Source organism: Simochromis diagramma, unplaced genomic scaffold (assembly GCF_900408965.1).
Source record: "Simochromis diagramma unplaced genomic scaffold, fSimDia1.1 OVJJ01000361.1, whole genome shotgun sequence".
NCBI classification, from domain to species: Eukaryota; Metazoa; Chordata; class Actinopteri; order Cichliformes; family Cichlidae; genus Simochromis; species Simochromis diagramma.
The window spans coordinates 4,386,685-4,403,589 of NW_024386860.1; the positions used below are offsets into that span (position 1 = coordinate 4,386,685).

General features: G+C 42.5%; 1 protein-coding gene across 1 annotated transcript in view; it reads left to right on the top strand.

Moving 5' to 3' along the window:
• The window catches only part of adamtsl4 (ADAMTS-like 4), a 36,627-nt gene extending 21,643 nt beyond the window's left edge, over positions 1-14,984 (top strand). Inside the window, exons 6-17 of the mRNA XM_040029846.1 lie at positions 5,556-5,695; positions 6,156-6,360; positions 6,793-6,977; positions 8,962-9,127; positions 9,640-9,906; positions 10,053-10,182; positions 10,576-10,780; positions 11,030-11,203; positions 11,447-11,626; positions 11,763-11,942; positions 12,041-12,188; positions 12,271-14,984. Coding sequence (XP_039885780.1) covers positions 5,556-5,695; positions 6,156-6,360; positions 6,793-6,977; positions 8,962-9,127; positions 9,640-9,906; positions 10,053-10,182; positions 10,576-10,780; positions 11,030-11,203; positions 11,447-11,626; positions 11,763-11,942; positions 12,041-12,188; positions 12,271-12,401 — 2,111 coding nt within the window. The 3' untranslated portion in view covers positions 12,402-14,984. The remainder of the gene's footprint in view (positions 1-5,555; positions 5,696-6,155; positions 6,361-6,792; positions 6,978-8,961; positions 9,128-9,639; positions 9,907-10,052; positions 10,183-10,575; positions 10,781-11,029; positions 11,204-11,446; positions 11,627-11,762; positions 11,943-12,040; positions 12,189-12,270) is intronic.
• Positions 14,985-16,905: the final 1,921 nt, after the last annotated feature.

The following is a 16,905-nucleotide window of genomic DNA, read 5'->3' on the forward strand; positions in this document are numbered from 1 at the left end:
CAAGCTGGGGTCATTTAAATTTGGAGATCCATCTCTGTTCTGGGACCTTGCCATGCTTTCATGTGCGTAGCTGGGGTGGAGGTGGCTTGCAGGTTCTAAAGTACACTACATGGACAGCCCCTAATCTTGTCTTTTTTCACTGCCATTGCCACAATTGTATAAAATCAAGCACCTAGCTACTCAGTCTGCTTTTACAAACATCTGTGAACAAACGGGTTGTTTCTTAAGAGCTCACTTGATGCGAGTGTGATATTGTAATAGGATGCCACCCTCACCACAAGCCAGTTTGTGAAATTTCTTCCCTCCCAGATATTCCATAATCAGCTGTAAGTGGTATTATTGAAGAGCGAAAGCATTTAGAAACCACAGCAGAGGGGCAAACCACGTAAAGTGCTGAGGCGTAGAGCGTGTAAAAGTCACCAGCGCTCTGACTCAGTAACTCCAGCGCTCCAAACCTCCTCTGGCATTAACATCAGCACAGAAATTATATGGGTTTCCATGCCTCAATAGCTCCTGTAGGTGTAATTTGTAGGCAGCCCAGTGCTTTTGGCCATATAGCGTAACTGTAGGCAGGCTAAAATAATTAAATAGCATGGCAGGTATGACATTTACCAATGGGATGCATGGAAGGTGTGCAGATCCCATCACTTGGCATGTTGATAAATGTATACTTTGTTGAGAAAGTATGAATTTAGTGCTTTTGCTCTGACTTTCTCTTGAAACAATAAACCTCTTGAAAGGCCCGCAGACAGGAGCGGGTGGGCATGGATAAAAATCCTCTATCAGTGAACCTATTGCAGTGTTGGAAAAACCCTAAATCGGTGTGAAATGAAAAAGTAACACAGTAAAGCGTACTGTCTGAGCATAGTTTAAAAAGATAATTATGAGTTTTTGTCTGTTATTTGTAACACTCATACTTGCATACTTACTTGTACTTGCAGCCAGAAAAAATAAGCCCATAGATGGCTTCAGATCATTTTTTCCCATTACCTGAGGGAAAGGTCAGAGGCCGGTGTGTTTCAGCTGAATGCCTTGTGTTTCCCAGGGGAATACAACATGTCAGCCATGAAGGCTGTTTAAGATTTCAGTCAGACTTGGGGAAGTTTGAGGCGGATCTACAGATTAATTCTGTGTGTTTGCACCAGAAGTCATCGGCGGGGTATCAGCTGGAGTCAAACTGTCTGCATAAACACACGGGAGCTTTCCTTTTACCCACTACCAGGTTTCTGTGCGTTTGTGAAACGGGATTGGGGGGGGAGGGGGGGGGGGGAGAGAGATATCGCTGCATCCTGAATTGAGCTGCTGTGCGTCCTTGCCCTCTGCTTCACTTTGGGTTGTTTTAAACTGATGTGTCCTTGAGGTCTGCTGAGAAGAGGAGAGGGCTGGATAAGGGGGGGGGGGGGGGGGGGGACAAAAGGGCAACCTCTGGTAGGGGGGAGTTTATGGGAAAATAGTCAAAAACACTCACCAAAGTCCACGCTTTGGCTGCACTATGCTGCTGTGCTGTGGGGGGCAGATGCTGTAGCCAGGTGACGTCACACTCGATCAGCACCGGAGATGATCCTTTCCCACTCCGCTAAGTAAACTCTATCACATTGTTTACTTCAGTCCGGTCCCATTGGCCACAACCCAGATTTTCATATCTGGCTTCCTATCAACACGCTGGAGGCTGCGATGGAGTGCTTGAGTGTGTTTGAACACTGACTGCTGCATGTCATTTTTCTCCAGCTGCTCTCATCTGTTTAAAGCTCTGTAGCACTGCATACATTTCCAGTCAGTATTTATGTTACGCGGTGCAGTCAGCTTGTGAACGTTTTCGCCTCCAAGGTGACGAGCTCTGTTATGTTTGTTCTTCGGAGTGGCGCGGCCTCGGGTTTAGAAGTGTACGTTTAAACAGTAAAGCTGCCACCGTGGTTATAAGCCACGCAAGCGATGGGCCCTGACTAATTTCCTGCTACACGCTTGGCTCTGGTTAGCAGCGATTCTATAGATTTGTAAGCGCTGCACGTGCAGGTGTTGTTTTACTTGAATATTTCCTTTTTTCAGGCCTCATCCCCTCTGTGCACACCCAGCCTCCTCTCTTCCTGTCCCACTGCCTCTCTCTTTCTCTCTCCCCGTTGGAGTTTGTTTAGATGAAGCGATAGCGGGGAAGTATATTTAGGCACCATATATTCCACTGTCTGAACACTAAGCTCAGACAGGGAGCGAGAGTTAGAGCGACAGTGGAAGAGAATGAGAGAGCAGAGAAAACAGAGAGGCAAAGACGAGTAGGAAGAAACAAATGGAAGATAAAGGCTAAATTTAAAGAAGACAGTTTGGAGCTGAGACGCGCTCGAGCGTGGCTTAAGGAGACGGAGAATGAGGGAGGTGATGAGGAAGGCAGAGAGAGCATTTGTGGCGACACGTATCCTGCTTTTAGCTCCCCCTCTCTTTTCTGTCACTGTCTCCAGTCTAATCTCTCAAAGATAACTATGACAGACAGATGGAGAGAATGAGGGTGGAGGGAGAGAGGGTGGGAACGCTGCCTCTCTTTTTCCATCTCTTTCTCTCTGTCTCTCATTCTTTCTAAATATGTACCATATATCTTCTCATATCTCTCTGCAGTCATCAGATGGTAAACAAGGGGGCACACCGAGGCTGAAAAAAGGACGGTTTTGCACAGTTTGATGCATTTTGATTTTTTTCTACCACCTTATGTCAACAGCAAACTTTACTGATATATTGAAATCAGAATAAATTACAATTACAGCAAGACAATTAAAGGCTAGCCTTAAGAAATTAGTTCCAGGAATGAAAAGTATATAATATACAGTAGTATACTTCTTATATATATAATATATAAGAACTATATTATACTATTCATCTATTTTTCAAATGTGCTGGTTTGAATATTTGTTAGTGGCCGGTTATAAATAAGCTTTTTTCCCATTGGCATTAGATAGTTTCCATTCATCTAGTCTAGATCACATTGTCCTCAATGCGACATATGTCTGCAATAAGTTTTCCCCACTTGGAGCATCTCCTCCAACTCTGCCTAAGACCACATGATGTCCTCCATCATGTGGTCTTAGGCCTGCCCCTCTCTCGATTTCCAACAGGGATCCATCTCGGGACACGATGACATATTTTTGTACATGATAAAGTGTTTTATTTTGTCCTGTTTTCACTGAGAATTAATACAGTTTCTCTGAAAACTCTGCTGTGTCCCTTCATCGCTAAATCTGTTGCTGTTTAGTCTCTTCATCTTTAGTCCCTTGAAAAATTGTTTAAATTCCTCGAACTCCATGTTTACCTGTGTTGAAGGACTGCTGCTACAGTATCACAGTGTATTTATAAGAAAACTTATGCGCAATCTCCTGCCTTGTGTCTGTATAAAACTGTTAAAACATCAAGTCTAGATCAACTCTTTTGCTTTAATGCCCTCCTCACCACTTCCACCCACTTAGCGAGAGGAAATTCACTCCTTAACGCTGGAAATATGTGTTCCCTTTGTGGAAACATAAAAACCACAGATCTCGATCTGTACGTCAGCCCAAGCTTGAAATGACATTTTAACAGTCTACTTTAACTTGCCCTTATCTTCCAAGTGGAGGTTATTTATTAACATTTTTAACGACTTCTCATCTATGATATGATTTTCACCCCATGTTTCTCTCAGTCTGTGCAGTGATCATTGCAAAATGTGATCCCGGAGCCTCGGTTCCTTTAACAGGAACTACCACGAAGGTTTTGAGTACTTCGGCAGGTGTTTGTCCTTTCTGAACTCGACGGCCTTGCAGTCGTGCCAGATGCAGTCATGAAACTGTACAGGTGTGCAGCTGACATTAAAGGTTGAGTTTAAAGATAGCTGCTCTCTGGGTCATCGGGACTGAGTAAACGATGGTAGAGGTAAGAGGGCCACGTGGCCGTTCCCTCAACCCCAGTTATCACACATTTGTCACACATTCTTTTTCAGTTTAATGCTTTTTAAGTCACTTTTGAGTGATCTGGTGTACGGTGTCACAGCTGCTTTGATCCCGGCACAAGATAGTTTAGTTTCCTGCTTGTGTGACACCTGGCTGAGCAATGTGGTACTCTGAGAGATTTGAGGACCCTGAAAGCATATGGATTTCGTTTGAATGTGTGTCATACGACACTCTTTGAATCCTCACAAGGTGAAAGCAGGGCGTTGGTATTTGACCTTTACCCTTTGTTCTCCGTTATCTCCTATGAACCTCATGACTTCGAAGGTGATGGAAAGCTCGGTTTACTTTCTGCTGATGTCATGACTTGGAGTGGAAATTTTTCCATTCTGCAACAGTGTAACCATTTCGCAGCACTGCTGTATTATCACAAACAACATTTGGTTGCATCATAAGATTAACGCAGGCTTTTGAAAATTCTTTTAAGAAGAAAATTAATTATCTGTATGCTGTTTTGACTGCTCCAGGCAAAGTGGCACGGTGTTCATATATGTACAGAATTTAATGGTTTTTACAGTTTCAGAAGACGAGAATTTTCCCCTTTAACCCCGAGCCCCTCCCTCCTCTCTTCAGCTACCTCTTCTTCTCATGGAGTGAGCTCATGTCATTAGCCCTGTTTCAAACAAACATGATCACAGGCCTGTACATTCACATACCCCTACAGCTTCTTCTTAAATAAACTGCCAAACAGTGGACCCAATCACCAGCCCTTCCTCTGTGTCTTGCTCTTCATTTTAAATGAAGATCTTAACCTTTTGGGAAACAGACCCATACTCTTTCTCCTAGGACTATGATGAGAAGTTGTAGGCTACATCATACATTTGAGGAAACCAGCAACTACTTTGTCTGGAGTTTGGTTGTGGGAGGGAGTTGTTATGCTTCAAGACTGTTTTATTCCTTGGTGTTTTACATGCTGAATTACAGTAACTCTGAGTCTTTCATAAAATACAGGTTACTTACACACCCTGCAGTCTGAAAAAGCATCATGTTTAGGCACGAATGGAGGACTGAAGACGGTCTGCTGATGTTGTGCTCATGCCATGCCCTCAAATATATTAGTTCTTTTTCGTCAAAAAAAGCTCCTTATTTTCTTCACATTTTCCTTTTATCACTCTGCCCTGTGTAGTTTTCTGTATTCTCCACACTATTTATCTTCCCTATCCTCTCTGCACTGAATGACTTTCATTTTCTCTTTTACCTTGAAGCGGTGCCCTTTTTCTTCAGTTCTTCGACTCTGTGTTTCCACGCACACTTCGCCCTGCTGCGTGCATCCTTTGGGTCGCACTCATAAATCTTGCCTTTTTCAAGCTTAAGATTACACCTCTTTTCTGCGTATGTATCCGCTGGGAAGGTGCAGCCATGAACAGCGGGGAAATAGCTGATCACTCTCCCTCTCAGGGGTTACATGGTCTGGCCTTAGTTTCCTGACCACATGGAAAGACGTTCATCCTTCCAGCTGTTTCTTCTCCGTGGTTGTCAGAGAGAGAAAAAAACTCTGCACACACACACACACACACACACACACACACACAGAGTTAAGAAAAACATACATGCTGTCTAGTGACCCTGCTGCCCTGTGTTTCTGTGTTACAGTTGGGGCAGACAAGCAGTGCGAGCTGACCTGCAGACCCGCTGGCTATCGTTTCTACGTCCGTCAGTCAGAGCGTGTCAGAGATGGGACGCCCTGCTTCAATGTTAGCACCAATGATGTGTGTGTGGAAGGACAATGTCTGGTGAGTGGTTTCAAATGTGTGTGTGCGAGATTCCTTGTTTCACGTGTCTGAGTCCAAGTGTCTCCTGTCTCGAAGAGGTTGACAAAGCCCAGAATCTGGCTGTCTCAGTCTCACGTCTGGAAGCTGATTTAAACTGGCATTCAGAGTCAGGCTCTTTTTACGGCCCTTCTCGGGGCCTCTTTTCTTTGCATCTTTTCCTCTTTCTCTCATTTGCACTCTCACTCTCTGATTTTACCCTCGTTCCACCCTTCTGCTCCTGGCAGGAATCTAGCGAGCATCAGTTACCAATTTAAATAAGCAACGTTGAAATAAACACTGGCAATGGATGCGAAATGTCAACAAGATTGGACCCGTTTTTCTCCATCCCCACCCCTTCTCTAACATCTCAATTGTTTCCCAGCCACATTTCCTTCATTGTCCGACCCATCACTCACATCTTTTCAACTCCTTCTCCTGTCAGACGGAGGGCTGTGACGGGGTGCTGGGCTCCGGCTCTGTGATTGACAAATGTGGAGTGTGTGGTGGGCGGGAAACATCCTGTCGAAAGGTGACGGGAAGCTTCCACAATACCACGGTTCCTCTTGGTTACCACAAGATCCTGGACATCCCACCCGGAGCCACATTCATCAACATCACCGAGAGACGAGCGAGCCCTAACTACCTGGGTAAGCTGAGTTGCACACGCACACATTCGGTTTAGGGTTTCTTGAATAATGCTGGTCTACAGCTCCAGTAAAAGTGAAATACTGGCGAGGATAGTGCAGATTTGGGAATGAGATTTGGCCCGTGATCGTGTGTGTGCTGGCTTTGACTGAGAACTGAGATTTTTGTGGCCTCACAGACTCTAAGCTAGCATTGTTAGAGCTCATAAAGAATCAGTCAAGTGTGTAGATTTCTGTGTGTGCGTGTGTTTCTCGTCAGCCTCCTGTTTGTTCACCACACAGCACTCCAGGGTCTGTGTTTGTCTTTTTTGGGAATGTGTTTGAGCATATGGGGGGATTTTCTAAGAATTCACCAGACTAAACAAGGTCCTAATAAGAAAAGAAAAATTCACCCCAGTTCTTCTGACATTCCCACTCCCTCCTCCCTTTTTCCAGCCATGAGGAGTGGAACAGGAGCTTCCGTGGTGAACGGACGTTGGGCTGTGGACCCCCCAGGGGAGTATCAAGCAGGGGGCACTACCTTCACCTACACCAGGCCTAGAGCACAGGCAGAGGGGGAGGAAGCAAAGGGCGAGTCCCTCTGGGCACCAGGACCCACAAAGACACAGCTACAGCTATATGTAAGTTCTGTAAGCACACATGGACCAGCACTACAAAATTAAGATTTACTCAGAGAAACATGTATACGTACAGAATATTTCTCTAATATATCTCCATGTCACTGTTTTGTGCCCGAAGCTGTGTTCTTCTGCTCTGTGTCAAGATCCTCCAAGGAGATGGAATTATTTTAGTATTATGGCAGGATAAAGAAGGATATACTAAAGCTTATCCTGAGCCACCTGAAACTATCCAAGGCTTAATAATAACAGCGCTAACCTCGGGCTAAAATCTTATTAAAGATCAGGAGTCATGTGTAGCTTCACATCCAGTAACATCAGGATCAGAGGAGGTAAAGAAAATAGCTCTGGTTTGATCTCCCCAAGAATCACCAGCATTTTTAAGGTTTAGCGGGATACAAAAAGTAAGATATAAAAAGATTAAAACGCTGTCACCATGGCAGCGGCACTGTGATGCCGTGTAGCTCATTGCATGCTTGTTAGGTGGATTAAGAATATGTGTTCCCTCTAGATCCTTGCCAGTGTTGCAAAATAAATATATAAATAAATCAACTTTTTGGCACACCCTGTAGATTTGAGTTAACACACAGACCACAAACTAAAATGCCTCACTCCAGGAACTTTTTTTTCTCCTTCACTCACAAGGGCACTCCAAGTAGAGGGGGAGAAAGGCCCCAAATGTCCTCTTTTTTTTTTAAGTCACGGGTTGTATCCCTGTTTTAAATACACCTTCCAATATTAGGAAAAAATAGTCAGTGGTGTCTTAGGCAGTAAGGCACTGAGGGACCTGTCCGAAGGGAGGGCATGGAGTGGCACTGAAACCACTCCATGTTTTCTATATTGTGCTATATTATTATAGATAACGTTACACAGAATTAATAAAGTCATTAAAGTCATCTGCTTTTCCAAAATTAAGGTAAGTGCATGACTGATTATAATCCAGTAATTGTAATCCAATAATACGATACATTTAATTTTGTATAATACTTATATTTAAATAAGCAATACTTACCTAAGTAATAGGTCTAAATGTTTGTTTCACCATTTGTTAAATAGCTATTCAATATTAAATGTTTTACAGTCACAGAGAGCTCCCTTTCCATGTAACACATCTTTATTAAGGCCCTGCACATGAGCATGAAAACTTACCTTACATTTTTAACTTCATATTTCCTGCCACCTCATTGTAAAAAAAATCCCAGAAATGCCTCTGACAGCACTCGATTTTCCATCACAAGGCCAGCTGTTTGACTTTAGGACCCAGGTGGTAATTTAGTATTTTGGAAATGAATCCTGTGCTCTTGAATGAGGGGGTTAAGGAAAAGCCAACTAGAGCCAACTGAGCAACTAGACAGCAAAGCATACTCTAGCACGGAGACTGAAAGCTAGGGGAAACAGCTCTGACTCTTTTCAAAAGCAGCCAAATCAAATGTCTCGCACCCCTAAAACTCAGACATTTAGATCTTGTTTGTTTAACACAGATAAAACACCAAAAGCTTAAATGACGTGGGTGTATTAATGGTGATACAGCAGCTATATATTTAAATCTGAACTTTTCAGTTAATCTCTAAATCATCCTTCTAGGAATTAGGTGTCAGAGTTTGTTTTGTTTTTGTTTGTTTTTTTAAAAAAAAGCATATTTTGACTCTTAGCACTTCCAGATGAATTTCACTCTGCAAGCAGATGTGACGCCGCCAAACTAAAGCAGTGACTGAAGGCCCTCAGGATCAGTTGCAAAGTATAGCAGATCAAAATGTTTTTGAAATGAGACCCCTGCTGATTAAGTCTAAATGACCTTGACTAGATTATATCTCATATATAAGACTGTAGGATTATGTAGGGGGTGGGTTCTTGAGCATGATATCAAGCTCCTGCCAGTTCATTCTGACCTCTGACCTGTAACAAGAACATTTCTCTGTGGGAATCAATAATGCGATTTTCATGCATTTTTTTTCACCCTCTTCTTTGGCTCCGTTTGGCTCTTTAGATAATCTTCCACAAGGACAACCCAGGCATTGACTATGAGTATTACATTCCGGTTGAGAAAAAAGAGGGAGAGACCGAGAGGCTAATGGAGAGAGAGCGGGAGACGCCCAGAGAGGCACCCAGGGAGAGACCAAGGGAGCGAGAGCCAGCGAGGGCACCCCTTCGCAGTAAGTCTATGACACCCCAGCTTTCTGACCTCCTCTCTTCTGTTTGACAACCATATTTTCTCTATGCTGTGTACAGTAGCCTAGATGGCAGCTTTCCCAGCAGTCATGTGCAGCACATAGCTGAACCGTGTCAATGTGGAGCTCTCCAGACTCATTCTTTCCAAGTTACTAAAGGAAACATCACTGTAATGCAGATTCTGGGAGAATGACTGACGTCTTTATGGTTTATGATGGGTGTGGTTGTGGGCCAAATGGGAGGGATTATTTCACGAGTGTGTTTGTGTGTATTTGTGTGCGTAGATGACCTAGATGGGAGGCTATCTGATCCATATGTTGGCTGTCATGAGATGCTGACCTCGTCATGACATCATTAATGTTTTCCTCTTATTTCCATCATTTCAACATGTTTTTCGACTTTCCCCGCTCTTAATAACTCCTCTTGTGTGTTTCCCAGTCATGTTCTCCTTTATATTTGAGCTTTAATGTCCATCTTTGTTGGCATTCTCTCACAGGTCCTCTCACCGTCTCAGTTGAAGACCCTGTTCCTGCTCCTCCTCCCAATTCAGTCCATTCTTACTCTTCCTCCTCCTCGTCTTCCTCCTCTGTGTTTTCGCTCCCAACTTCGAACCAGTGGACACCTGAGCGGTCACGCCCACGAGGATCTGCGCCCAATAGGAATGCTCGGATCCCCCCTCGCACCGACCTGCCACTGGACACCCTGCCGCCATTTGTGTGGAAGAGAGGTGGCCTCACCGAGTGTTCTGCATCCTGTGGCAAAGGTAAGACTTGTGATTGTGGGACTTCATACGTGTTACACCCCAAAAATTCTCTCATCTGCTTAATTACTTTGGATGAGGTGGTGTCTCCCTCCTCTGGTTGTTGGAAGCAAGTACAAGAATCTGTCCATCTCTTTCTCTCTCTTAAGGTACTCAGAATAGACTCATCGTATGTGTGAGCCGTGATACAGACGAGGAGGTCTCAGAGAGCAAGTGTGACTCTGCAGCCAAACCTGTTCCTGAGGAGGAGCCTTGTAACACACACCCCTGCCCTCCATTGTGAGCAACCTATACATTAACTTATTCATATACAGGTTATATAGAAAATGAATTTTTATATTGCATTTTTTATACATTGAATCTTATTTAACAGCTTATTTTTAAAATTACATTCATTTATCTTGGCTTGAAAGCATAGATTTTTTATTTTACTTGAACATAGAGACATTTTATGTATATTTTTGCATACAAAAAGTAGTAGTAGCTATATGGCAGTCAATTTGTTTGGGCTGGCTGTATTTTGTGCCATGCTTAAGAATTACTGTGAAGAATTAAAGATAATTCCACAAACTGTATAACATAATTATGAATGGAAACTAACTGCTTACAAAAGTCTCTTTGCTTGAATGACTTGTAAATGTTTTTAAGTGGATCCTGTCTCCTCTGTCACAGCTGGGAGGCTAGCTCGTGGTCGGAGTGCAGTGTATCCTGCGGCCTGGGTGTCCAGCAGAGGCAGCTTCAGTGCAGGCAGAGCTTTGGCGATCGCTCCACCATGGTTCACCCCCAGCGCTGCGCCGACCTCACCCAGCCAGTGCTGACACAGCCCTGCCAGCTCCGCCTCTGCTCCCACTGGGAGGTCAGCTCTAACTGGAGCCAGGTGGGTCCACAACACATGTATGCAGCTAGCAACAGCCTCTGTTCTTGTCTGGAAACAACAGACCCTCTCACATTGTCAGCAAGCGGGACACTTGTATAGTATAGTGTCTCAACAAGACACTATCATTCATTTCAAAAAGCTATAATTAATACTACAAAAAAGCTATAAAAAGTTATAATTGGGAAGAAAAAGAAGATTCGTTTCGTGGTTTGTCTGCATATTCTCATGTTTGTCCTGTTTCTGCCTCAGTGCTCGGTGGACTGCGGAGTAGGGAAGAGAACAAGGAGTGTGCGCTGTGTCAGCGATCAAGGTGACGTGGTGAACGAGAAGGAGTGCAGCTCCAGGGCCCGTCCACAGGGAAGTGAGGAGTGCAACATGGGTCCCTGTGTGACCAACTGGTACTTTACAGACTGGTTAAAGACTGTAAGTAATGCACACGCATTTCAGCTTTCAAAAACTTTTCAGCTTTAAAAAAAAACAAACAGTTGAAAACACATCTATTTAGACAGGCAGTATTTTTAATATCCTTGTAAAGCACCTTGTATTAGATTCTTATCTTAAAAGGTGCTATATAAATGAATTTTACTTATGTACTCACAGCAACAAAAGAATAAAACATGCATTTAGCATCGGTCCTCAACATGTTCCCTGACTTTGTGTGCTCAGTGTTCAGCGCAGTGTGGCCCTGGGGTGCAAAAGAGAGAAGTGGTGTGTCTGACCAGAGGAGGAGTCAGAGAGGGTGGAGAAGGAGGAGACTGTGTTGGGGACAAACCAGCAGAGATGAAGGCATGTAACGGAGGCCCCTGTGTGCCAGTAGCTATGTGGTATAGCAGCCCCTGGACACAGGTAGGAGAGTGGTGTCTAAAGACTTATTTTGTGTTGTGAGTTTGGGTCTCACAACAGTTTGGGTGTTTTGTGTCCTATAGCTGCTTTATTCTTGACTAGGGTTGGGTATGTCACTGATTTGTGGTCTTTTTTCCAGTGTAACGTCCCATGCGGGGATGGAACTCAGCGACGAGACATCATTTGTGTCCAGAAGATGGGGAACGATTTTACTGTTGTTCCAGACGCTGAGTGCGCTAAGCTGGACAAGCCTGCATCAGTCCAGCAGTGCAAGATGGGAGCATGTCAGGCACAGTGGTTCACCACAGAGTGGAGCGCGGTGAGAGATGAAAGGACAACGAAGAGAAATTTTTTAAAAATCAGAGATTTGTGGAAATTATATTTATACTGTTGGCCTGCCTGCGTTTTTGTTCTCAGTGCTCAAAGTCTTGTGGAAAGGGCTTACAGATGAGGGAAGTTCGATGTCTAACACCAGAGAAGAAGCACAGCCATGAATGTGACTCCAGCACCAAACCAGTCCAGGAACAAATCTGCAACACAATACCCTGCAGCCCACAAGTCTCAGGTCGGTGCGTGTGTCAACAAAACTGTGATCAAGTGTGTTTTGATCTCCCTGCCAACCTCTCTGTCTTTCTGTCTGCTCACAGATGAAAACTGCAGAGACGTACGTCAACAGTGTGAGTTGGTGGTGCAAGCCAGACTCTGCGTCTACACCTACTACAAGAAAGTCTGCTGTGCCTCCTGTGTTCAGAGTGCTCAGCGTGCCAAGAGACACTGACCGGCCAATGGCAGACAGCCCCTGTGCGCAAGTAGTGGAGGATTAGGTCAAAAGGGCTAATCACCCCAGAAATGACAAGTCTGTAGAAATGAGCAGCCCAGAGTAGACACGTGAAGGCGTTTGGATGACATTTAGCTTTTTTGTCCTAAATCTTAACATAAAACACTGTGAAAGTTCCTCTTATCAGTACCAGTCGCTTAAACCTGCACCTTCCTCTGAGTTTGCTTCAATATACTATGTGTGTTAGCTTTAACAGTTTGCTGATTTCCCACACACAGTTTAATTGAATTTCATTGTCCTTATTTTCACTCTCGGAGACTCATTTCTGTGACTTACAGGTTGTAAAGAAAGGAGGACACAGCTGTGTTTCAGCAGCAAATTTAACAATTTAAAGATTCCTCCTAATCTACGGGATCTTCAAGCAGACATGCATACCACTAATTACGTGCTAAACGAATGATTACTATGTGTGCTAAGATCTACTGGAATAGATCTGTTATCAAGTGCCCCACTGAGCTACAGTGGAAAAAACCCTCCCAGACTAGAAGGATTTTATTTACATATTTTATCTATTTTTTTCTCTTTGCCAAAAATATTTCCTCAAGTGTCCTCTCAGTATTTGGACAGATGAACCAAAGGATTGGGGTGGGCATAAGAGTTAGTGACCAAATATAACAGGGTGGGAAGACAGAGATGAGACTGTTCCTGAACAAGGAGGTCAGCTGACATGGGACAGTCACAACAAAGGTTGCCCACAAAGAAATTTTTGTTTAAATTCAAACTTAGCTATAAAGATTTGTAATTGCAAATGGGTTTTTTTTGTTTCTTTGTTTGTTTTTTTAAATTTTATAAATATATGTCAAAGAACAAACTGACAGGACAGCTGTTGCTGTAGAATTGTCTTCTTGACCAAGAACCAAGCGTATCATATCACATTGTTAGTCTCACTTCCCAACTATGCATTAGGCATACTCAAGATATCATGTAAACCTTAACTTGCCACTAAAATATAAACAGCAGGGCATTACTTAAGCAAGAGTAGTGTTGACAGTAGGACGCTGACAGTCCTAAAGGACCAGCTTCAGCCCGCTGGTTTCGCTCCACCCTCCCTTTAAGCCAACTTTCTTCTGATTGGTTGCCGCTTGCAAACACAAGCATGAACAGCAGGTGGGTGGGACTTCACCTGCTGTGCGCCTACAATGAACATATTAAGGATATCTCCTTCCAATGACCTCATACAGAGCAGAGAGTAAAAAAACTGCCTTAAGTCAATGTTTAGACCATTCTGAAGCCTCAGGGTTTTGACTGAATTAATCTTTTTTTTAATTATTTGTTAGCTATGTATAATATTAGCATCCATTTTAGCATTTGCTGCTTTCTTTGGTCAGTCATTGCTGGTTTTGTACTTTTCATGACATTTCCTTTCAGTACAAACCAGAAGGACATTCAGAGTGTGCATCCTCTGTCAACTGATTTCTTTATTTTTAACAGTTATAAATAAAGTGACCTAAATTCTCCCCAAAATTTGACAAGTTCTTAACAATATCATAAAGTCAGCTTCATAGTTTCTGCATAATCTTGCTGAACAAAAGCGAGTGATCATATATATTTAATAGACAATACAGAAGGTGGCCTTTAACCATTAATAATTACTAAATGATTGATTTTGCAATTGTTATGATTAAGCTATTAGAAATGTCTTTATGTCATTACCTTTTTGGGGGGGAATGTTGAATCTGTCTAGTGAAATCAGGTGAAGTCATAATAGGAAACCTTAAGAGGACTGAAAAAGTTGCTTTCTTACATGTAGGCTTCTAGATATGATTGGATCATATGCAATGATCCTGCTTTGACCTGAAACATAAATAATGCATATCGAAGTGGCAACCTCTGTATATGTGTGTGTGTACTGTTTAATGCTCTTTCTCTGGCCTTGATTGTTTTTAATTTGCTCCCATTTTCTTTTTCACCTCCCACCCTGACATATACTCACACCCAGTCAAAGGTGGGGAGTCTGTATATTTGTGAGATATGTTTTAATGTCTATAATTTCTCTGAAGATAGTCGGTGCTTATGTTTATAACTGAGTAGAGTTATCAGAAGTGTTGTTATAGAATCCATTTATTCACATCTAACTGTCACATAAGTATTTTATGTTGCATTTGAAGAAAGAATCAATGTTTTTGCTCTTAAATTGCGGATGTTCGTGTGCGATGTGTGTGTGTGTGTGTGTGTGTGTGTGTGTGTGTGTGTGTGTGTGTGTGTGTGTGTGTGTGTGTGTGGGTGTGAGGTTGTGAGTTTTGCATATGTGGCTTTGGATGTGTCATTCTTGTCTCTTATCCCTTGTAGTAGAAATTAGATTTTATATATAAACATAAAAAGGATAGTAATTTATCTATTATCTAAAGAACATGTAATTTATTTGCTGTTTTGAGGAGCTGTAGCAATTTTTTGTTACCACAAGAGATTATCAGATTGTTATTTTCAGTATACAGACAACTTTATGATGCAAAAACAGGAAACAGCGTGGAGGAGTTATTATCTTGAAGCTTCATTTTAAATAAAACGGAAATTACAGAGAAATCAAGGCGTGTGTGTTACTTTTTGGTCCACTGAACAAGGGTGAATTTGCCACTTTTGTCCAAACAGTGGCGCTGTTGAGTCTCTTACACAACTTAGTTAGGCCTAGCTGTCTTCCACAGTGAGTCATCTGGATAAAGAAATAAAGAGGTTTTTAAAAAAATGTATGCTGTGGTCGAAATATTGAATGAACACAAGTGTTTTATTTCACTTTTCACCCTAGATGAGTCTTAAATTCTAATTCTTGTGTAATGACGATAATAATAATAAACATCTGACCAACATAACACAAATGACACTCTAATCATATATGTGCTGTAGTACAATTAGTATTACAAGGCAGAAAAATCCTGGAAACATGCAAAGATTATTACTTACATAATTATTTATTATACTCTTTATAAAATCTTGAGTGAGTGTGTGCGTGTGTAATGTGATGTTTCAGATAGGAAGTGTAGTGCACAATCCTCAGTCTTTAAGGAAACCCTGCCAAGGTCAGCTGCTGTCTGAGATGAAAATCTAGGAATGGACGAGCTTGTGTAATGAGTAGGACTATCAATAAGGCAAAATCAAACCAGGAAAGAAGAGAGTGGATGCTAAAAAGCTATAGGACCTTCATTAAACTTAAATATCGCTTAAGCCGGTGTAGTTTCCTGAGTCCGTATCAGCAATTTTAGAAATGTCAGCCCGAGTAACTTCTAATAATTTCAGAACTTTTTGGTGGAGAAGTGATAATTTCACATAGAAATCTGTGATGTAAATGTATACTTTTACCTCCCATGGACACTATAATAGCCAAGTCGGTCAAATACAGTCAGTGAGGATTTTATTAGTGGGCTCGGACCCCATTTTGACTTCAGCACTGCCTCAGTTCTTCAATACATAGATTCAACCAGGCAGTGGAAACAATTTGGTCCATATTTACATGGTCGCATCATACGCGCTGCAGATTTGTTGGCCGCACCTCCATAATGTGAATCTCCCATTCTACCTCATCTTAAAGATACTCTATTGGATTGAGATCGGTGACTGTGGAGGAAATTTTAGTGAAACTAACTGTCATGTTCAAAAAACCGGTTTGAGATGATCTGAGTTTTGTGACATGGCGTGTTATCTTGCTGGAAGCATAAATCAGAAGGTGGCTACATTGTGGTAATTAAGGGATGGACACAACAGCAGGCAGGCTGTGGCATTTAAACGATGCTCAGTTGGTACCAAAGTACCTAAAATGTGCCATGAAAATATTCTCCATGCCATTACACCACCACCAGTAGTCTGAACTGGCATGATGAATCCATGCTTTTATGTTGTTTATGTCAAATTCTCACCTTGTCATCCAAATGTCACAACAGAAACCAAGACTGATCAGAGAAGGCAACATTTTCCTAGTCTCCTCTTGTCAAGTTTTCCATGTGAATTGTAGCCTCAGTTTCCTGTTCTTCACTGACAAGAGCATCCACTGTGCTCTTCTGTAGTAGCCATTTCAATTTGGCTAACTAAAATGTTCACTACATGCCAAAAAAGGTATTTAGTCGCTGCCATGTAGATGCTGATTAAATATTTGTGTTAACCAACAGTGGAACGGGCGCACCTAACAAACTGGCTGGTGATTGTATGTTTTAAATTGTGGAATGTAAACTCCCTCAGATTGACCATGCCCCCAGTTCCCACTAACTTAGGGGGGAAGTGTTCTCTGTGTCCTCCAACATAGCTAAAGATTTTCCAATCCAGTGGTACTGGAACAGTTTGGAGCAGTTTTCAAACAAGTGCAAGGAAGAGCATTCATAATGCTTTAGCTCAACTATGAAGGAACAGAGGCAAAATCAGGATGTACTCTCTTCTTCTCATTCTTTTTCTTTTTGCAAGGAAGACCTATGAGTTCCAGAGGGCTACAGCCCTTTACACCGGGGTTTTCATGCAAGCC